General features: G+C 51.9%; 1 protein-coding gene across 1 annotated transcript; it reads right to left on the bottom strand.

Annotated features, from left to right (window-relative positions):
• Nucleotides 1-424: 424 nt before the first annotated feature.
• On the bottom strand, nucleotides 425-21,313 carry LOC119974362 (telomerase-binding protein EST1A-like). The gene is made up of 6 exons (XM_038813133.1): nucleotides 21,277-21,313; nucleotides 20,661-20,778; nucleotides 19,741-20,027; nucleotides 13,817-15,695; nucleotides 4,332-4,524; nucleotides 425-691 (listed from the first exon to the last, which is right to left on the bottom strand). The coding sequence occupies exons 1-6, from the start codon at nucleotides 21,311-21,313 to the stop codon at nucleotides 425-427; spliced, it is 2,781 nt and encodes a 926-aa protein (XP_038669061.1).
• Nucleotides 21,314-22,591: the final 1,278 nt, after the last annotated feature.

The raw sequence follows: 22,591 nt of genomic DNA, 5'->3' as shown, positions 1-22,591 counted from the left end.
TCGCTAAATCCTCTCAAAAAAAATCTCTGGAGAGAGAGGAGAATATTTCTTCCAAGCTACTTCAATTGAAAAGCTTTTCTTTTAAAAGTCAATGAACAGAGGGACATTGAACAAAATGAATGACTGGGACAAATGGGGAATTAAAATATGTTCAGGATCAGGTAAAGGGGATGGCCTGGGAAGGGACAGATGTACAGGCTCTTCACAGATCAAGATCTCGCCTGGCTACTGATCCCAGCCTCCTGTAGTCTACCGCAGAGGAATAACAGATTAAAAGTCTGATGTATCACGGCAATCAGACCAGAGATCCTGAAACCATCTGGACACGTGGTCGATAACCAGGACAAGTGATTTATCAATCGTACCAGTTTGTATAGAATTTCTATGGATTCCAGGGCCTGTCGCATAAAATGGTTTTGCCTAATCAATTCTTCCAGTTCAAAGTGAACTGCTCCTCTTCAGGAAGGATATTGCCTGCCACCCAAAGTATAGAATCAGATTCTCTGCCACCCACTTTAAATACTAAAGAAGGTGTAAGTGTTGCGGGACTCAAGAGTGTGAACTGCTCGCCTGTACTTACCACTTTACGAAGTGGCTTGCTGCGTATGGCCATCCCATCCATGTAGTCCTCCAGTTTAAACTGGTATGTAATCTGCAGCTTGTGCAGGAGGCTGTCAAAGAAGTTGGTCCCCTGAAACAGAAGCAACCCCTGGATTATCCGGTATGAACAGTAACTGCACAGCAAGGCACTAATTGTTCCCAAAGGACTTTCCACTGGGAGATGCAATATCCACGGAATTCAAGGAACTATGAAAGCTTCCTCCTGCCCACGTGGAAGCTCGTCTACCTCCTGCCCATGTGGAAGCTGGCCTACCTCCTGCCCATGTGGAAGCTGGTCTACCTCCTACCCATGTGGAAGCTGGTTCACCTCCTGCCCATGTGGAAGCTGCGCTGCCTCCTGCCCCTGTGGAAGCTGGTTCACCTCCTGCCCATGTGGAAGCTGCGCTGCCTCCTGCCCGTGTGGAAGCTGCGCTGCCTCCTGCCCATGTGGAAGCTGGTCTAGCTCCTGCCCATGTGGAAGCTGCGCTGCCTCCTGCCCGTGTGGAAGCTGCGCTGCCTCCTGCCCATGTGGAAGCTGGTCTAGCTCCTGCCCATGTGGAAGCTGCGCTGCCTCCTGCCAACGTGGAAGCTGGTCTACCTCCTGCCCCTGTGGAAGCTGGTTCACCTCCTGCTCCTGTGGAAGCTGGTCAACCTCCTGCCCATGTGGAAGCTGCTCTACCTCCTGCCCATGTGGAAGCTGGTCTACCTCCTGCCCCTGTGGAAGCTGGTCAACCTCCTGCCCATGTGGAAGCTGGTCTAGCTCCTGCCCCTGTGGAAGCTGGTCTATCTCCTACCCCTGTGGAAGCTGGTCTATCTCCTGCCCCTGTGGAAGCTGGTCTAGCTCCTGCCCCTGTGGAAGCTGGTCTACCTCCTGCCCATGTGGAAGCTGGTCTACCTCCTGCCCCTGTGGAAGCTGGTCTGCCTCCTGCCCATGTGGAAGCTGGTTCACCTCCTGCCCCTGTGGAAGCTGCTCTGCCTCCTGCCCCTGTGGAAGCTGGTCTGCCTCCTGCCCCTGTGGAAGCTGGTCTGCCTCCTGCCCCTGTGGAAGCTGCTCTGCCTCCTGCCCCTGTGGAAGCTGGTCTGCCTCCTGCCCATGTGGAAGCTGGTCTGCCTCCTGCCCATGTGGAAGCTGGTCTGCCTCCTGCCCCTGTGGAAGCTGCTCTGCCTCCTGCCCCTGTGGAAGCTGGTCTATCTCCTACCCATGTGGAAGCTGGTCTACCTCCTGCCCCTGTGGAAGCTGGTCTGCCTCCTGCCCCTGTGGAAGCTGGTCTACCTCCTGCCCATGTGGAAGCTGGTCTGCCTCCTGCCCCTGTGGAAGCTGCGCTGCCTCCTGCCCATGTGGAAGCTGGTCTACCTCCTGCCCCTGTGGAAGCTGGTCTATCTCCTGCCCCTGTGGAAGCTGGTCTATCTCCTGCCCATGTGGAAGCTGGTCTAGCTCCTGCCCATGTGGAAGCTGGTCTATCTCCTGCCCATGTGGAAACTGGTCTAGCTCCTGCCCATGTGGAAGCTGGTCTATCTCCTGCCCCTGTGGAAGCTGGTCTATCTCCTGCCCCTGTGGAAGCTGGTCTACCTCCTGCCCATGTGGAAGCTGGTCTACCTCCTGCCCATGTGGAAGCTGGTCTATCTCCTGCCCATGTGGAAGCTGGTCTAGCTCCTGCCCATGTGGAAGCTGGTCTATCTCCTGCCCCTGTGGAAGCTGCTCTGCCTCCTGCCCATGTGGAAGCTGCTCTGCCTCCTGCCCATGTGGAAGCTGGTCTATCTCCTGCCCATGTGGAAGCTGTGCTGCCTCCTGCCCCTGTGGAAGCTGGTCTACCTCCTGCCCCTGTGGAAGCTGGTCTATCTCCTGCCCCTGTGGAAGCTGGTCTACCTCCTGCCCCTGTGGAAGCTGGTCTATCTCCTGCCCCTGTGGAAGCTGGTCTACCTCCTGCCCGTGTGGAAGCTGGTTCACCTCCTGCCCATGTGGAAGCTGGTCTGCCTCCTGCCCATGTGGAAGCTGCTCTGCCTCCTGCCCCTGTGGAAGCTGGTCTACCTCCTGCCCATGTGGAAGCTGGTCTGCCTCCTGCCCATGTGGAAGCTGGTCTATCTCCTGCCCCTGTGGAAGCTGGTCAACCTCCTGCCCATGTGGAAGCTGGTCTAGCTCCTGCCCCTGTGGAAGCTGGTCTATCTCCTGCCCGTGTGGAAGCTGCTCTGCCTCCTGCCCCTGTGGAAGCTGCTCTGCCTCCTGCCCATGTGGAAGCTGGTCTGCCTCCTGCCCATGTGGAAGCTGGTCTACCTCCTGCCCATGTGGAAGCTGGTCTAGCTCCTGCCCCTGTGGAAGCTGGTCTACCTCCTGCTCCTGTGGAAGCTGGTCTATCTCCTGCCCCTGTGGAAGCTGGTCTATCTCCTGCCCGTGTGGAAGCTGCTCTGCCTCCTGCCCCTGTGGAAGCTGCTCTGCCTCCTGCCCATGTGGAAGCTGGTCTGCCTCCTGCCCATGTGGAAGCTGGTCTGCCTCCTGCCCATGTGGAAGCTGGTCTGCCTCCTGCCCATGTGGAAGCTGGTCTATCTCCTGCCCATGTGGAAGCTGGTCTGCCTCCTGCCCATGTGGAAACTGGTCTAGGTCCTGCCCATGTGGAAACTGGTCTATCTCCTGCCCATGTGGAAGCTGGTCTATCTCCTGCCCATGTGGAAGCTGGTCTAGCTCCTGCCCCTGTGGAAGCTGGTCTAGCTCCTGCCCACGTGGAAGCTGGTCTACCTCCTGCCCATGTGGAAGCTGCTCTGCCTCCTGCCCCTGTGGAAGCTGGTCTGCCTCCTGCCCATGTGGAAGCTGGTCTGCCTCCTGCCCATGTGGAAGCTGGTCTATCTCCTGCCCATGTGGAAGCTGGTCTGCCTCCTGCCCATGTGGAAGCTGGTCTGCCTCCTGCCCATGTGGAAACTGGTCTAGGTCCTGCCCACGTGGAAGCTGTCTAAGATGGGGCTGGGCATGGACCGACCCTCCACTGGGGAGGGCAGCAATCAGCCAGGACCCTCAGAGTGCTGACAGAGAGTGGAGACCATCAAGGGAATCTGAAGCGAAGACAGAGGATGAAGACTTCACATCACAAGGGGCGGTAACATCAACTGCAGGGAATGCTTATTTTAATTAACCTAGAACTTAAACTAGGTCAAATAATTGAGTCTTAAGTTTATTTTTAGTAACTTTAGCCACTTATCTAATCAACTGAGCCATGGCAGAGCACCTCAGTTCAAATCAAATACACATTTTGTCCCATATGGGATCTCAGGACTGTGTGTTCTGGACAACCACATGAGCAAGATGTGTCATCAACTGGAGGAGCTTGAACAGCAGATGGATCCTCACAGGGTATTCACAAGGCTGAGAATTATATGCATAACACAGTGCTGGAGACTCTGCAGTATGTGCGAGCAGAGAGAGAATGGGTGCCTGTCAGACAAGACGGACAAATAGACAGTGCACGTCACACTCCAACCGATGGCTCAAGATGATGATTCCCATGGAGGATACAGCCAACACTAAAGTCCGAGATGAGGAAGAGTTTTTACTCTTGAGGCTTGGGCAACTTTGAACTGCTGCAGGCTCAACATGGGGAGTTAGAACGGAGCGGAAGAGAGAGAAACAGGGAGAATCGGGTTCAGGCGAGGAGAGAAGAAAGCAAGTCACTTGCCAATGGAGAACACTTTCAGAATGATGTAGAAGTTCTAATATCAGCAATCTCACTGAAATCTATTCTCACCTCATCCAATAAATTCAAAAGGTTTCCTCGGATATCATCCTCATTCTCTCCGGAAGGTTCTTTCAGCATCTGCCGGAACTTCTCAATCACCTGGTAAAAAGCATTTTTCCACATTGTCTGTTCCACATTTTGATTGTCTGAGTATTCTATATCGGTGAGTATGCAACGCTCATACATCAGTAAGATCTCTGCCCTAGATTAGAGAGAGAGTGATGACTTAAATAAAACATCCTCAGTATACCGTCCAGCTCCTTAACGTGATCAGTATAAATATCCCCCATGCCAACCCCCCCCCCCCCCCCCCACCGCAGCCCACACCCCCACGCCCCAAAAACCACAGCAATTCAAAGATCCACAAGCCTCAAGAGTAAAAATTCCTCCTCTCTGACTTAATTGAGCAACCCCTTATTTTTAATCAGTGATTCTCCCACAACAGGAAACATTCTCTCCACATCCACCCCGTCAATACCCCTCAGCATCTTAAAGGTTTCAGTCAAGTCACCTCTTACTCTTCTAAACTCCAGTGGATACAAGTCGAGCCTCTTCAACCTTTCCTCAAAACAATCCACCCATTCTAGGCGTTATTCTAACAAACCTTCACTGAATTGTTTATACCACTTTTACATTTTCCTCAAATGAGGCGGCCAATACTGTAAACAATACTCCAGATGTGGTCCCACCAGTGTCACAGAGGGAAATAGGAGCAGGAGACCATTTGGCCCTTCGGGTCTGCTCCGCCATTCATTATCATGTCTGATCATCCAACTCAGTAGCCTAATCCCACTTCCCCCATATCCTTTGATCCCCTTTGCCCCAAATGCTATATCTAATTGCTTCTTGAAAACATGCAATGTTTTGGCCTCAACTACTTCCTGTGATAATGAATTCCACAGGCCGACCACTCTCTGGGTGAAGACATTTCTCCTCATCCCTGTCCTAAATGGTTTATCCTCAGACTGACTCCTGGACAACCCTACCATCGGGAGCATCCTTCCTGCATCTATCCTGAATAGTCCTGTTAGAATTTCATTGGATTCTATGAGATTCCCCCAAGTCCAGCAAATATAATCTTAACTGACTCAATCTCTCTTCATAGGTCAGTCCCGCCATCCCAGGAATCCGTCTGGTAAACCTTCTCTGCACTCCTTCTAGAGCAAGAACATCCTTCCCCAGCTAAGGAGAACAAAACTGCGCACAATATTCCAGGTGTGGCCTCACTAAGGTTCTGTATAATTCCAGCAAGACTTCCCTGCTCCTGTACTCGAATCCTCTCGCTATGAAGATCAACATACCATTTGTCTTCTTTACCGCCTGCTGCACCCAAATGCTCATAGTTCATAGAATTTACAGTGCAGAAGGAGGCCATTTGGCCCATCGAGTCTGCACCAGCTCTTTGAAAGAGCACCCTACCCAAGCCAACACCTCCACCCTATCCCTATCCCCATGACCCAGTAACACCACCCAACACTAAGGGCAATTTATCATGGCTAATCCACCAAACCTGCACATCTTTGGGCTGTGGGAGGAAACCGGAGCTCCCGGAGGAAATCCACGTACACAATGGGAGGATGTGCAGACTCCGCACAGATAGTGACCCAAGCCGGGAATCGAACCTGGGACCCTGGAGCTGTGAAGCAATTGTGCTAACCACTATGCTACTGTGCTGCCCTCCAATGTCATCTCCAATGACTGGTGTACGAGGACACCCAGATCTCTTTGCACATTCCCTTCTCAATCTATAGTCATTCAGATAATCACCTTCCTGTTTTTACGACCAAGTGGAAAAAACTAATTAGGTACTCTGGATTTATTTTTAAAAAGTTAAGACATATTCTTTATTAACTGTTCACACAACAACTGGACTGTTCCTCATCGGGTTGCGCATTATTCCTCACATTGTACCACAAAAACACAAACACCACAACGAACCGGTGTTCCAAGTTACCCTTCTGGGCTTTGGAACACCCTCACATTGAACACCACGTGGCTCGTAACACCGACATTTATCCAGATTATACTGCATCAGCCACACATTTGCCCACTCACTCAGCCTGCCCAAATCCCGCTGAAGGATGTCTGCATCCTCCTCACAGCTCACCCTCCCACCCAGCTTTGTGTCATCTTCAAATATGGAGATATTACATTTTGTTCCCTCTTCTAAATCATTAATATATGTTGTGAATCGCTGAGGTCCCAGCACTGATCCCTGTGGTACCCCGCTAGTCACAGCCTGCCACTCGATAAACGGCCCATACTCTGTTTCCTGTCTGCCAACCAGTTTTCATAGAACATAGAACAGTACAGCACAGAACAGGCCCTTCGGTCCTCGATGTTGTGCCGAGCATTGTCCGAAACCAAGATCAAGTTATCCCCCTCACTGTCATTCTGGTGTGCTCCACGTGCCGATCCAATAACCGCTTGAAAGTTCCTAAAGTGTCCGACTCCACTATCACAGCAGGCAGTCCATTCCACACCCTAACCACTCTCTGAGTAAAGAACCTACCTCAGACATCCCTCCTATATCTCCCACCCTGAACCTTATAGTTATGCACCATAGGGACATAGTCTCTGAACGTCCACTCTATCTATCCCCTCACCATCTTATAACCTCTATTATGATATTAGAACTTCTACATCATCCTCCTCCTCTCTAAAGAGAAAAGGCTTAGCTCCCTCAACCTTTCTTCACAAGACCTATCCTCCAAACCAGGCAGCATCCTGGTAAATCTCCTTTACACACTTTCCAATGCTTCCACATCCTTCCTATAGTGAGGTGACCAGAACTGCACACAATACTCCAAATGTGGTCTCACCAGGGTCATGTATAGTTGCAGCATAACCTCGCGGCTCTTAAACTCAAGCCCCCTGTTAATAAACGCTAACACACTATAGGCCTTCTTCACGGCTCTATCCACTTGAGTGGCAACAGAGATCTGTGGACATGAACCCCAAGATCTCTCTGTTCCTCCACATTCCTCAGAATCCTGCCGTTGACCCTGTAATCCACATTCAAATTTTTCCGACCGAAATGAATCACCTCGCACTTATCAGGGTTAAACTCCATCTGCCATTTTGTGGCCCAGCTCTGCATCCTTTCAATGTCTCCTTGCAGCCTACAACAGCCCTCCACCTCATCCACTACTCCACCAATCTTGGTGTTATCAGCAAATTTAATGACCCCACCCTTCAGCCCCTTCCTCCAGGTCATTGATAAAAATCACAAATAGCAGACGACCCAGCACTGATCCCTGTGGTACACCGCTGGTAACTGGTCTCCAGCCTGAACATTTTCCATCCACCACCACCCTCTGTCGTCTATGTGATCGCCAGTTACTTATTCAATTGGCCAAATTTCCCTCTATCCCACACCTCTTTACTTTCTTCATGATCCGACCATGTGGAACCTTATCAAACGCCTTACTAAAATCTATATATACGACATCAACTGCTCGACCTTCATCTACACACCTAGTAACCGCCTCAAAGAATTCAATCAAATTTGTGAGGCAAGACTTACCCTTCACGAATCCGTGTTGACTATCCTGGATTAAGCTGCATCTTTCCAAATGGTCATAAATCCTATCCTTCAGGACCTTTTCCATTAACTTACCAACCACCAAAGTAAGACTAACCAGACTATAATTACCAGGGTCATTCCTATTCCCTTTCTTGAACAGAGGAACAACATTTGCCACTCTCCAGTCCTCTGGCACTATCTCCGTGGACAGCGAGGACCCAAAGATCAAAGCCAAAGGCTCTGCAATCTCATCCCTTGCCTCCCAAAGAATCCTAGGATATATCCCACCTGGTCCAGGGGACTTGCTGACCCTAAGGTTTTCAAAATTGCTAATATATCCTTCCTCAGAACATCTACCTCCTCCAGCCTACCCACCTGTATCACGCTCTCATCCTCAAAAACATAGCCCCTCTCCTTGGTGAACACTGAAGAAAAGTATTCATTCAACGCCTCTCCTATCTCTTCTGACTCCATGCACAAGTTCCCACTACTGTCCTTGACCGGCCCTAACCTTACCCTGGTCATTCTTTTATTTCTCACATAAGAGTAAAAAGCCTTAGGGTTTTCCTTGATCCGACCCGCCAAGGACTTCTCATGCCCCCTCCTAGCTCTCCTAAGCCCTTTTTTTAGCTCATTCCTTGCTACCTTGTAACCCTCAAGCAACCCAACTGAACCTTGTTTTCTCATCCTTATATACGCTTCCTTTTTCCTCTTGACAAAACATTCAACCTCTTTTGTGAACCATGGTTCCCTCACACAGCCATTTCCTCCCTGCCTGACAGGGACATACCTATCAAGGACATGCAGTATTTGTTCCTTGAACAAGCTCCACTTTCCATTTGTGCCTTTCCCTGACAGTTTCTGTTCCCATCTTATGCTCCCTAATTCTTGCCTAATCGCATCATAATTACCCCTCCCCCAATTATAAACCTTGCCCTGCCGGATGGCCCTATCCCTCTCCATTGCAATAGTGAAAGACACCAAATTGTGGTCACTATCTCCAAAGTGCTCTCCCACAAACAAATCTAACACTTGGCCCGGTTCATTACCCAGTACCAAATCCAATGTGGCCCCCCCTCTTGTCGGCCTATCAACATATTGTGTCAGGAAACCCTCCTGCACACACTGTACAAAAACTGCCCCATCCAAACTGTTCGACCTATAGAGGTTCCAATCAATATTTGGAAAGTTAAAGTCACCCATGACAACTACCCTGAGACCTCCACACCTATCCATAATCTGTTTTGAAATTTCTTCCTCCACATCTCTATTACTATTTGGTGACCTAAAGAAAACTCCTAACAACATGACCGTTCCTTTCCTATTTCTAACTTCAGGCCATATTACCTCAGTAGGCAGATCCCCTTCGAACTGCCTTTCTGCAGCCGTTAAACTATCCTTGATTAACAATGCTATTCCTCCACCTCTTTTACCACCCTCCCTACTCTTACTGAAACATCTATACCCCGGAACTTCCAACAACCATTCCTGTCCCTGTTCTAACCATGTCTCCGTAATGGCCACAACATCGTAGTCCCAGGTACCAATCCACACTCCAAGTTCACCTACCTTATTCCGGATGCTCCTTGCATTGAAGTAGACACACTTCAACCCACCTTCCTGTCTACCGGTACACTCCTGCGGCCTTGATACCCTCCTCAGTACCTCACTACTCTCAACAATGGCAACTCTACTACTTACATCCTCAAAGAATTCCAATTGATTGGTCAAGCATTATTTCCCTTTCATAAAGGGGACAGCACAGTGATACAGTGGTTAGCACTGCTGCCTCAAAGCGCCTGGGACCCCGGTTCAATTCCAGCCTTGAGTGACTGTGGAGTTTCCTCTTTCTCCCGGTGTCTGCGTGGGTTTCCTCCGGGTGCCTCACACAGATGTGCACGTTAGGTGGATTGGCCATAAGAGTCGATGGGCCGAAAGGCCTCCTCCTGCACTCTAGGAATTGCATGATATACCCATGGTGACTCTGTCTCATCCTGCCACTGTTTTCCAAGTGCTCTGCTATCAAATATTTTAAAAGCGAATTACTGCGGATGCTGGAATCTGAAACAAAAGAGAAAATGCTGGAAAATCTCAGCACGTCTGGCAGCATCGGACTCGAAACGTTAGCTCTTTTCTCTCCCTACAGATACTGCCAGACTTGCTGAGATTTTCCAGCATTTTCTCTTTCGTATCAAATCTTTTATACTGGACTCTACTGGACTTTATACTATAATTCCTTGTTTTCTCCCTCCCTCCCTTTTTAAATAGTGAGATTACATTAGCTATGCTCCAATCGATAGAAATTGTTCCAGAGTTTTTAAAATCTTGGTGGATGACCAATTCTGGCCTCGGGTGACTGTCTGTGTGGAGTTTGCACATTCTCCCCGTGTCTGCATGAGTTTCCTCCTATTTGTCAGACTCCTGCTTATTTACTACAGCTCCACCTTCAACACCATAATCCCAGCCAAGCTCATATCAAAGCTCCAAAACCTAGGACTTGGCTCCCCACTCTGCAACTGGATCCTTGATTTTCTGACCAAGAGACCACAATCAGTACGAATGAACAACACCTCCTCCACAATAGTCCTTAATACCGGGGCCCCACAAGGCTACGTACTTAGCCCCCTACTCTACTCCCTGTACACACACGACTGTGTGGCAAAATTTGTTTCCAACTCCATCTCCAAGTTTGCTGACGATACGACCATAGTGGGCCGGATCTCGAATAACGACGAGTCCGAATACAGGAGGGAGATAGAGAACCTAATGGAGTGGTGCAGCGACAACAATCTCTCCCTCAATGCCAGCAAAACTAAAGAGCTGGTCACTGACTTCAGGAAGCAAAGTACTGTACACACCCCTGTCGGCATCAACGGGGCCGAGGTGGAGATGGTTAGCCGTTTCAAATTCCTAGGGGTGCACATCTCCAAAAATCTGTCCTGGTCCACCCACATCGACGCTACCACCAAGAAAGCACTACAGCACCTATACTTCCTCAGGAAACTAAGGAAATTCAGCATGTCCACATTAACCCTTACCAACTATTACAGATGCACCATAGAAAGCATCCTATCTGGCTGCATCACAGCCTGGTATGGCAACTGCTCGGCCCAGGACCGCAAGAAACTTCAGAGAGTCGTGAACACCGCCCAGTCCATCACACAAACCTGCCTCCCATCCACTGACTCCATCTACACCTCCCGCTGCCTGGGGAAAGCGGGCAGCATAATCAAAGATCCCCCCTACCCGGCTTACTCACTCTTCCAACTTCTTCCATCGGGCAGGAGATACAGAAGTCTGAGAACACGCACAAACAGACTCAAAAACAGCTTCTTCCCCGCTGTTACCAGACTCCTAAATGACCCTCTTATGGGCTGACCTCATTAACACTACACCCTGTATGCTTCATCCGATGCCAGTGCTTATGTAGTTACATTGTGTACCTTGTGTTGCCCTATTATGTATTTTCTTTTATTCCCTTTTCTTCCCATGTACGTAATGATCTGTTGAGCTGCTTGCAGAAAAATACTTTTCACTGTACCTCGGTACACGAGACAATAAATAAATCCAATCCAATTCAATCCAATCCGGGTGCTCGTTTCCTCCCAGTCCAACGATGTGCAGATTAGATGGATTGGCCATGCTAAATTGCCCCTTAGTGTCCAAATGTTTAGGTAGGGTTACTGGGTTACGGGTATAGGAGGGAGGTGTGGGCTTAAGTAGGGTGCTCTTTCCAAGGGCCAGTGCAGACTTAATGGGCCGAATGGCCTCCTTCTGCACTGTAGAGATTCTATGAATGTGTCCACTACTTCTAGGGCCACTTCCTCAAGTACTCTGCGATGTAGATCATCCGGTCCTGGGGATTTATTGGCTTTCAATCCCATCAATTTCCCCAACACCATTTCCCTACTAATACTGATCTTCAGTTCCTCCCTCTCGGTAAACCCTGTGCTCCCCAATGTTTCTAGTATGTTATTTCTGTCCCCCTGGCTGAAGTATGTACTTTAGTGTACACTTTCTTATTAAATTGTCTATTCCAATTCTTTCCTGCCATCTACCACCCTCCATACATTTCAGCCCTTCCAAAACTCTGCCATCCATGTTCTAACCAAGTCCTGTTCACCCATTAATGTGCTCACTGACCTGCATCAACTCCTGGTCCAGCAACGCCCCGATTTAAAATTCATATCCTCGTTTTCAAATCTCTCCCTCGCCCCTCCCTATCTTTGTAATCTCCTCCAGCCCCGCAACCTTCCCAAGGTCTCTGTGCCCCTCCCAGCGTGGCCTCACGCCTCTGCCACTTTCTTCACTTTCCAAGTCTTCAGCCAAAGCCGAGAAGCACTAGAATTCTTCAATTAAATATCTTTGCCTTCCTCTCTCTTCCTTTAAGATGCTCCTTAAAATCTACTTCCTTGACCAATCATGTGTTTGGTCACGTGCCCTGACATTGCTTTTCTTTGCTCAATGCCCAGTTTTGCCAGATACCAACCTTGCGAAAGGCTTTGGCTAAAGGTGCTATGTAAATTTAGATTTGGATTTGTAGTCACGTGTACCGAGGTACAGTGAAAACTATTGTTCTGTGTACAGTCCAGGCAGATCGTTCCATACACGAGAAAACATAAGACATACAATAAATACACAGGATAAATACATCGACATTGGATGAAGCATACGAGTGTAGTACTACTCAATGGAGAAGATGTGTGGAGAAGCTAGTTGGAGTTTTGTAGAAAGAGGAAAACCTCTAGCCTGGATTATTAGGTCTAGAATGAGAGTGCCCCTGATTTCTCCACAGCCGTTAATGGCTTCTACCAAACTCGTAGACACTGATTCAGAAGTTACATTTCATCCCTTTGCTCTGCACAGATGAAAATAACTAGCAGGCAAAGCAAAAGGACTGGTCAAAGCCCTGACACAAGGTACAAGTCAGTAACACCATCTCCAGAGCAGAGTGGTCATCAGGACGTCCTAGAGAGAAGGGGAAAATTAAGGTCAACAGAGATCTTTAAAGAGATCTGGATTGGAATGTGTTTCTTAGGAGACTGAGGGTTGGAGAAAGATTACCAGCACTTCTGGATTTTGTTTTCTCATGGGAGTTACAGAAGGAACATAGAATAGGGACTGCACAGCTGGGGGCAGCAACCAGGACAGAATAATCACAACTGGATTCTGGATGGAGTGTGAATGGGTCTTCCTTCACTCCAGACATTAGTTTATGCTCAGATGCTATCTTGTATGATGCAAATCACAAAGGGCATACGCACAAGGGAGGTAATTGAACTCAGAGCCAGAAAGTCACTCCCTGATCCCAAATCTAACCGTTTCTTAAACTATTCCACAAAGTGATTACCCAGTGTGTGACCCTCCTGGCCACAATGTTAAATTTGCTTTTTCCCCAGTTTGCCCCCACAATAATCATCTTTATTAGCGTCACAAGTAGGCTTACACAACACTGCAATGAAGTTACTGTGAAAAGCCCCTAGTCGCCACATTCCGGCGCCTGTTCGGGTACAGAGAGAGAATTCAGACTGTTCAATTAACCTACCAAGCACATCTTTCAGGATTTGTGGGAGGAAACCGGAGCACCCGGAGGAAACCCACGCAGACACGGGGAGAACTTGCAGACTCTGCACAGACAGTCAAGCAAGCTGGGAATCAAACCTGGGACCCCTGGAGCTGTGAAGCAACAGTGCTAACCATTGTGCTACCGTGCCACCAGGTTCAAACATCAGAGTTTAATCAGAATCAATATTTAAATTAAACTGCTCAGCTCATGGTTTTGTGGTTAGGTTGCAGAACCGAGATGAAGTCAGGACTAAAAACTTGCTAATAATATCTGACTATATGCAAATAGAGAAATTAATTTAATTTGGGGCCTTCAAAGAACCTGATTAAAATCCCCACATTGAGGTGTGTGTGTGTGTGTGTGTGTGTGTGTGTGTGTGGTGGGGGGGGGGGGGGCCCTTACCGGAGCTGAGCCATCCTCTCGAGCCCGTCTTTACTGATGTTGTCCCTTGAGAGCAGGTTACTGAGTTGCAACTCCTGATTGTCTGCCATCCGCAACAGCTTCCCCAGTTCCTGTTGCTGTAAGGTCCGCACATGCTGCTCCATGTCTTCTGGGTTCAGCTGGCTAGCCTGATAGGGAGATAGGAACTGGGTGGTCGGAAAGCCTGGATAATACGTGGCCGGATAGATGTTGCTATTGCCACTCATCTGGTACGGCATCGCATAAGGGCCATAGGGATACTGAGGGCCGGGCACCGTAGCTCTGGAATAACCATACGGATTGTCGGAGTTCTGAAATTTGTAGTATGCTGTGGGCGCTGGGTGTGTATAAGAGTAAGTTTCTCCCTGGGAGGATGAACTGCATTCATCATCAGTGTCCAGGAAATGAAGCTGAGCAGTCTGGCTCTTTAGTGCAGGTTTCTGATCTGGGTTGTTGGGATCCCAGAGTCTGCGGGATGTCCCACCACGGCCTCGGATCCGAGAACTCCGACCAAACAGAAGTCTTGTCCCCATCTGGGGAGAATCGGGAGAGCCAGGTGCTGTCGAAGAGAGGTCGGTGTTGGCAGGCAGGACCAAGATACCGCGACCCTTCCCCCTGGGCTCCTCAACTTTCTCCCTTTTCTCGGTGTTGTGGCTCTGCTTGCTTGCTGACAGGGTGGATTTTGCCTCAGGTCTGCACGGTTTACCTCTCCCTTTGTTTCTTTCCTCAGAGTTTTGCTTTGTTGTTACAGCCACCCGACTGCTGGTCTCATTAAGTGAGGATTTACTCTCCCTATTCCAGCAGTCTGAACCCTCGGTGTTTCTGCCAAGTGGCCATTCTTTCTTGAAACCCTTCATCTTTTCAGGGCTCTTTACTAGGGCGTAATTTCTGCTCTCCTCAGCACAATCATCTTCTAAAGAATCAGTTGAGGAAATTGAAACTTGTTTGCAAGGTCTTAACTTTTCTTTTCTCTCGGCAGCCATTTTTCTTTCCTTCACACCCATTTTCCTCCGTTCGCCATCAGGGGGTCCATGTTGGGACGGAGGCCCATCCAAGCTGTTGTTGCTTCCTGCAGAGCTTGTACTGCAGGTCCGGTTACGGCCCCTGCGCTTGTCAGACCTGGAATAGCGCTTCGAGGGACCTCCAGCTTTCTCTGGCCTTGCCTGGGATCGAATGATTCGAGCGTCTTCAGGTTCTTTGGCAGACTTATCCCTCTGGTCGACAGCATCTTTCCTTTCCCCCCTCCTCCCCTTCTCTCTTTTGCCAAGTTTCACCTCCATAATTGGCTGAATCTTCTCTCGGTCTCGCAGACTGCCTTTATCTTCACCAGTTTGAGCATTCTCCTCCTCGGCACATGCATTCCTACTCTCATCCACCAGCCTCAGCTCTTCCACTCGATTCACCAGTTCCTCATTGTCTAAGCTGTTGACTGATTCCTTGTTCAGTACCTGTACACGCCTGCCAGGCTGGTAGATCTGACGATCTGGTTTCTTGATCCTCTTTGATTGCTTACCAACAGCATTGGAGTTGGAACTCATCACAATTTGCTCATCGGCCCACTTAACATCTTCCTCCTCATTCCTATTCAGCTGTCCGTTCCTGTTGCCATATCCCTGGTTACTGCTGCCATTGCTGTGGCCCTCAGTGGACAAGGTGTCATTCCTCTTTGGTACAGGCTGACACTGAACTTCCTTATTCCCACCAAGATCTTTCTCGTCTGCCTCCTCCTTTCCTGCTGATTCCAGTTGTGGCCCTTTTTGTCTGTTGTTTCTCAGTCTGGAAATGCCAGGCTGATAAATTTGAATATCAGGGCGTCTGTTGTCCCTGCGTGATCTTGGCTCCTTCATTTCCTTGGGAGGGTCTGAAAAGGAAGGAAAGATCTGTTACAATATCCCCTTAAGGGCAGCACTGTGGCGCAGTGGGTTAGCCCTGCTGCCTCGCAGCGCCGAGATCCCAGGTTCGAATCCCGGCTCTGGGTCACTATCCGTGTGGAGTTTGCACATTCTCCCCATGTCTGTGTGGGTTTCACCCCCACAACCCAAAGATGTGCAGGCTAGGTGGATTGGTCACGCTCAATTACCCCTTAATTGGAAAAAATTAATTGGGCACTCTAAATTTTAAATAATAATAATAATATCCCCTCAAACCCTGGGTTGGGGGGGGGGGGGGGTGTTTTTGGGGGATGTTGGTTTTTTGGAGAAGGGGATTTTGTTGGGAAGGGTATTGTGGGGGGCTTAGGGGCGAGATGTTGGAATTTGTTGGGTGGGGAATGGGTGGTGATGTTGTGTGAGAGGGTGGGGGGGTTAGTGTGAGGGTTTGGGGGGGGTTAGTGTGAGGGTTTGGGGGGGGGTTAGTGTGAGGGTTTGGGGGGGTTAGTGTGAGGGTTTGGGGGGGGGGTTAGTGTGAGGGTTTGGGGGGGGGGGTTAGTGAGAGGGTGGGGGGGGTTAGTGAGAGGGTGGGGGGGGGTTAGTGAGAGGGTGGGGGGGGGTTAGTGAGAGCGGTGGGGGGGGTTAGTGAGAGCGTGGGGGGGGGTTAGTGAGAGGGGGGGGGGGGGTTAGTGAGAGGGTGGGGGGGGTTAGTGAGAGGGTGGGGGGGTTAGTGAGAGGGTGGGGGGGGTTAGTGAGAGGGTGGGGGGGGGTAGTGAGAGGGTGGGGGGGGGTTAGTGAGAGGGGGGGGGGGGGGTTAGTGAGAGGGTGGGGGGGGGTTAGTGAGAGGGTGGGGGGGGGTTAGTGAGAGGGTGGGGGGGTTAGTGAGAGGGTGGGGGGGGGTTAGTGAGAGGGTGGGGGGGGTTAGTGAGAGGGTGGGGGGGTTAGTGAGAGGGTGGGGGGGGTTAGTGAGAGGGTGGGGGGGGTTAGTGAGAGGGTGGGGGGGGTTAGTGAGAGGGTGGGGGGGGGGGTTAGTGAGAGGGTGGGGGGGGGGTTAGTGAGAGGGGGGGGGGGGGGTTAGTGAGAGGGTGGGGGGGGGGGTAGTGAGAGGGTGGGGGGGGGGTTAGTGAGAGGGTGGGGGGGGGGTTAGTGAGAGGGTGGGGGGGGGGTTAGTGAGAGGGGTGGGGGGGGGGTTAGTGAGAGGGGGGGGGGGGGGTTAGTGAGAGGGGGGGGGGGGTTAGTGAGAGGGTGGGGGGGGTTAGTGAGAGGGTGGGGGGGTTAGTGAGAGGGTGGGGGGGGTTAGTGAGAGGGTGGGGGGGTTAGTGAGAGGGTGGGGGGGGGTTAGTGAGAGGGTGGGGGGGTTAGTGAGAGGGTGGGGGGTAGTGAGAGGGTGGGGGGGTTAGTGAGAGGGTGGGGGGGGTAGTGAGAGGGTGGGGGGGGGGTTAGTGGAGGGTGGGGGGGGTTAGTGAGAGGGTGGGGGGGGTTAGTGAGAGGGTGGGGGGGGTTAGTGAGAGGGTGGGGGGGGTTAGTGAGAGGGTGGGGGGGGTTAGTGAGAGGGTGGGGGGGGTTAGTGAGAGGGTGGGGGGGGGTTAGTGAGAGGGTAGGGGGGGGTTAGTGAGAGGGTGGGGGGGGGTTAGTGAGAGGGTAGGGGGGGGTTAGTGATGAGGGTGGGGGGGGGGGGTTAGTGAGAGGGTGGGGGGGGGTTAGTGAGAGGGTGGGGGGGGTTAGTGAGAGGGTGGGGGGGGGTTAGTGAGAGGGTGGGGGGGGTTAGTGAGAGGGTGGGGGGGGTTAGTGAGAGGGTGGGGGGGTTAGTGAGAGGGTGGGGGGGGTTAGTGAGAGGGTGGGGGGGGTTAGTGAGAGGGTGGGGGGGGTTAGTGAGAGGGTGGGGGGGGTTAGTGAGAGGGTGGGGGGGTTAGTGAGAGGGTGGGGGGGGTTAGTGAGAGGGTGGGGGGGGGGGTTGGTGAGAGGGGGGGGGGGGGGTTAGGTGAGAGGGTGGTGGGGGGGGTCGGTTAGTGAGAGGGTGGGGGGGGGTGTTAGTGAGATGGTGGGGGGGGGGTTAGTGAGAGGGTGGGGGGGGGTTAGTGAGAGGGTGGGGGGTTGTGGAGAGGGGGGTAGTGGCGGGTGGTGGGGGGGGTTAGTGTGAGGGTTTGGGGGGGGTTAGTGTGAGGGTTTTGGGGGGGGTTAGGTGTGAGGGTTTGGGGGGGTTAGTGTGAGGGTTTGGGGGGGGTTAGTGTGAGGGTTTGGTGGGGGTTAGCTGTGAGGTTTGGGGGGGTTAGTGTTGAGGGTTTGGGGGGGGGTTAGTGTGAGGTTTGGGGGGGGGTTAGTGTGAGGGTGGGGGGGGGGGTTAGTGTGAGGGTTTGGGGGGGGTTAGTGTGAGGGTTTGGGGGGGTTAGTGTGAGGTTGGGGGGGGTTAGTGTGAGGGTTGGGGGGGGTTAGTGTGAGGGTTGGGGGGGGTTAGTGGAGGGTTTGGGGGGGGGTTAGTGTGAGGGTTTGGGGGGGGGGTTAGGGTGAGGGTTGGGGGGGGGGTTAGTGGAGGGTTTGGGGGGGTTAGTGTGGGGTTGGGGGGTTAGTGTGAGGGTTGGGGGGGGGTAGTGTGAGGGTTTGGGGGGGGGTTAGTGTGAGGGTTTGGGGGGGGGTTAGTGTGAGGGTTTGGGGCGGGGTTAGTGTGAGGGTTGGGGGGGGTTAGTGTGAGGGTTTGGGGGGGGGGTTAGTGTGAGGGTTGGGGGGGGGGTTAGTGTGAGGGTTTGGGGGGGGGTTAGGTGAGGGTTTGGGGGGGGGTTAGTGTGAGGGTTTGGGGGGGGTTAGTGTGAGGGTTTGGGGGGGGGGTTAGTGTGAGGGTTTGGGGGGGGGGTTAGTGTGAGGGTTTGGGGGGGGGTTAGTGTGAGGGTTGGGGGGGGGTTAGTGTGAGGGTTTGGGGGGGGGGTTAGTGTGAGGGTGGGGGGGGTTAGTGCGAGGGGTTGGGGGGGGGTTAGTGCGAGGGGTGGGGGGGGTTAGTGCGAGGGGTGGGGGGGGGTTAGTGCGAGGGTTGGGGGGGGGTTAGTGCTGATGGTGGGGGGGGTTAGGTGCGAGGGTTGGGGGGGTTAGTGCGGGGTTGGGGGGGGGTTAGTGTGAGGGTTTGGGGGGGGTTAGTGGGAGGGTTGGGGGGGGGTTAGTGCTGAGGGTTGGGGGGGGTTAGTGTGAGGGTGGGGGGGGTTGTGTGAGGGGTGGGGGGGGTTAGTGTGAGGGTTGGGGGGGTTAGTGTGAGGGGTTGGGGGGGTTAGTGCGAGGGGTTGGGGGGGGTTAGTGCGAGGGTTGGGGGGGGGGTTAGTGCGAGGGGTTGGGGGGGGTTAGTGCGAGGGGTTGGGGGGTTAGTGCGAGGGTGTTGGGGGGGTTAGTTCGAGGGGTTGGGGGGTTAGTGCTGAGGGGTTGGGAGGGGTAGTGCAGAGGGTTGGGGGGTTAGTGCGAGGGTTGGGGGGGGGGTTAGTGCTGAGGGTTGGGGGGGGTTTAGTTGTGAGGGTTGGGGGGGTTAGTGTGAGGGTTGGGGGGGTTAGTGTGAGGGTTGGGGGGGGTTAGTGTGAGGGTTGGGGGGGGGTTAGTGCGAGGGGTTGGGGGGGGTAGTGCGAGGGGTTGGGGGGGGTTAGTGCGAGGGGTGGGGGTGGGGTTAGTGCGAGGGTTTGGGGGGGGTTAGTGTGAGGGTGGGGGGGGGTTAGTGCGAGGGTTGGGGGGGGGTTAGTGGAGGGTTTTGGGGGGGGTTAGTGTGAGGGCGGGGCGGGGGGGGGGGGCCGGGGGGGGGGGGCCGGGGGGGCGGGGGGGGGGGCGGGGGGCGGGGGGGGGGCCGGGGGGGGGGGCGGGGGGGGGGGCCGGGGGGGGGGGGGGGGGGGGCGGGGGGGGGGGGGCCGGGGGGGGGGGGGGGCGGGGGTCGGTTACCCCCGCTCTCCCCCCCCCCCCCCCCGGGCCTCCGGCCTCGGGTTGGCAGCGCGACAGGAGTTGGAGGCAGTGGTGCCGGCTCGGGGCCTCACCCCCTCTCCCCGCGCGCTCCCTCTCTCAGCCGCGCTCTCTTACCGGTGCGGGCCGACGCCGCCGACGCCGTGCTGAGGTTTCGGGCCATTTCCCGCAGCTCAGCTTCGGACACTCGGACCCGCTCCAAACAGTCCGCCATCTTGTGGCGGCGCCGGACTACATCCCCCAGAATGCAGCGCGGGGCGGGCGGGCGGGGGGGGGGGGGGTGAGAGAGGGGGGACGGCGGCCGCCGGGGGGCAAATGGCGGAAGCGCCGCCTGGTGCCTGCCAGCTTCCTGCTGGCACCAGCCACACCTCAGCTGCCACAGTCCCAGCAATGCCAGTGAATATCTGGAATTGAAAGTCTAATGCCGACTCAATTGTCGTAAAAACACATCTGTTTCACTAACTTCTGCCGTCCTTACTACCAGACCCACAGCAATATGGTTGACATTGGGCGATTAGAGATGGGCAATACATGCTGGCACAGCCTGCATTTCCCATGAACAAATAAAAAGAAATCTCTTGTTTACCAAGAATCTATCCACTTTTAACTCTCTGACTTCACAGTAGCACAGTGGTTAGCACAGTTGCTTCACTGGTCCCAGGTTCGATTCCCGGCTGGGTCACTGTCTGTGCGGAGTCTGCACGTCCTCCCCCTGTGTGCGTGGGTTTCCTCCGGGTGCTCCGGTTTCCTCCCACAAGTCCCAAAAGACGTGCTGTTAGGTGAATTGGACATTCTGAATTCTCCCTCCGTGTACCTGAACAGGCGCCGGAATGTGGCGACTAGGGGATTTTCACAGTAACTTCATTGCAGTGTTAATGTCAGCCTACTTGTGACAATGAAGATTATAAAGATTATGATGTCTAACCTGTCAAACTCTGAGAATTTTGTAGAATAGCAATTAGACTGAACAGGAGTTGTTCGTGGTCTCCTAAGGTTTGCCTTAAAAGGAGTGCTTCCTACTGAGCCAACACTATCACCTAAGTGACACCATATTACACCAAAACATTGACATAAGTTCCACCATTTGTACAAAATCAAAGCGTACAGTTGTTGGAAACATCAACTGCTGGGAAAGCTCAGCAAGTCTGGCAGCAGCTATGAAGAAGGAAACAGGGTTAACATTTCAAGTCTTTGGTCTTTCATGTCGAGCATTTAACAAAATAAAATGTTCCAAGGTGCGTCACAGGAGCATTGTCAAACCACACTGGACACCGAGAAAGATAACCAGAAACTTAGTGGTAATTTTTAAGGCGTGTTTCTTGGCAGAGAGACTTAGAGAGAAATTTCTGGAGCTTCCAGGCATAGGGTCTAGCTGCAGATTGGTTTACCAGCAACTTCCACTATCTTTATGCCGCAATCAAGTCATCATTTTATCCACTTTTTGATGCCATAGCGCTGGCTTGGGTAGAATCAATCAAATTGGAAGCTGCAGGTTATTGCAGAGGTAATGGAGGACAGTGAGTGACTGAACTGTTTGGCAGTTTCCAGTACGACTGTAAACACAGATGAAATCTTGGATTGCAACCAATTCTCTGAAGTTCCGCAAGATGTAGAACAGAGACTTGAATTAAGTAAATCTATTCCCACACTCACCAAGCACCCCAGGACTATAGCTCAGAGCTGGAGTCATTTCAGCTAGCCAACCCAAGGAATGGGTTATCTCAGAAAGATCTCAAACTAATTGTAGAAGGAATTAAGCCAACATGTCCCAAACAAACCATCAGACCTGGATCTGATGCCTCTTCTCTGAGTTGAATCAGTTCCAATTCTGACTGTGATGTCAATGCTTCAATGGGTAGCACTCCAACTGGCGTGGCACAGACCCTCAGCTGCTGTGGCCCACAGACCTTCAGCTGGCATGGCACAGACCAGTCAGCTGGCGTGGCACAGACCTTCAGCTGGCGTGGCACGGACCCTCAGCTGGCGTGGCACGGACCCTCAGCTGGCGTGGCACGGACCCTCAGCTGGCGTGGCACGGACCCTCAGTGTAAAACAGGCCCAGCCAACGTAAGCTTTTCTTGGCCCAATGCTTATATATTATTCCAGTGCAGGTTCCAAAATAGAGCATAATATTGAAAGTGTTTCTCCCAGTGTTATGATACCATGGGTTGGTGTTATGACTGGAGGGAAGATCCCAGAATTGGACCCTGGCTCAAAAAATCGCAACTTTCAACAGATTCACACTTTTAACAACAAAAAAACATTTATTAAACATGAAAATTCATTATAATACAATACTCATGTACTCCTCCCTTAGGACAATTACACTCAGGTTTTAAGATTAATATGGATGGCATAGTATATTTGAAGCTACAATGGTCTCATTAGCACACTATTACAATCCAGGTCCAGACCCCAACAGTTGCTAGGATACACAGAAACCACAATCTTTTATTTAATTTGTAAGTCTTTGAGGAAAGAAAACCTCGCTCCAGGAGTGACTCCACTCACAAATAGGGATATGGCATATTAAAACAAACTTTATTACTAACACGATTAAACTAACTTCAATGTCATACAAGAAATAGCTTATAATTACCAGTTAAACAATGCTTAACAATAAAATAAAATACTTTAACTCCTAACTGCTGTCTTTTTTATCTCTAACCAAACAAAACTCATTGCAGGTCACAATCCACTTTTAAATACAGTTAGCAAACACAGGAATACTTGCTGTATAAAGATGTCTTGGAGAAATTGCTTAGAGAGAGAGAGGGATCCTTCAGGAACCAGCTTGCAGATTCTTGCCTGTGTCAAACTATTATTTAACTCTCAGCATTTGGCAAAACGCTTCTGTTCTGTTCACAGCGAGATTTTTAACTGAAAACTCCATACCTGACTGCTTCAGCCCCTAACTCCTCCCATTAAGTACATCATCTCTATCCCACTAACTGGGTAATGACCATTT

This window comes from Scyliorhinus canicula, chromosome 12 (assembly GCF_902713615.1).
Source record: "Scyliorhinus canicula chromosome 12, sScyCan1.1, whole genome shotgun sequence".
In the NCBI taxonomy this organism is placed as follows: Eukaryota; Metazoa; Chordata; class Chondrichthyes; order Carcharhiniformes; family Scyliorhinidae; genus Scyliorhinus; species Scyliorhinus canicula.
This window is presented reverse-complemented; position numbering and strand designations above follow the sequence as displayed.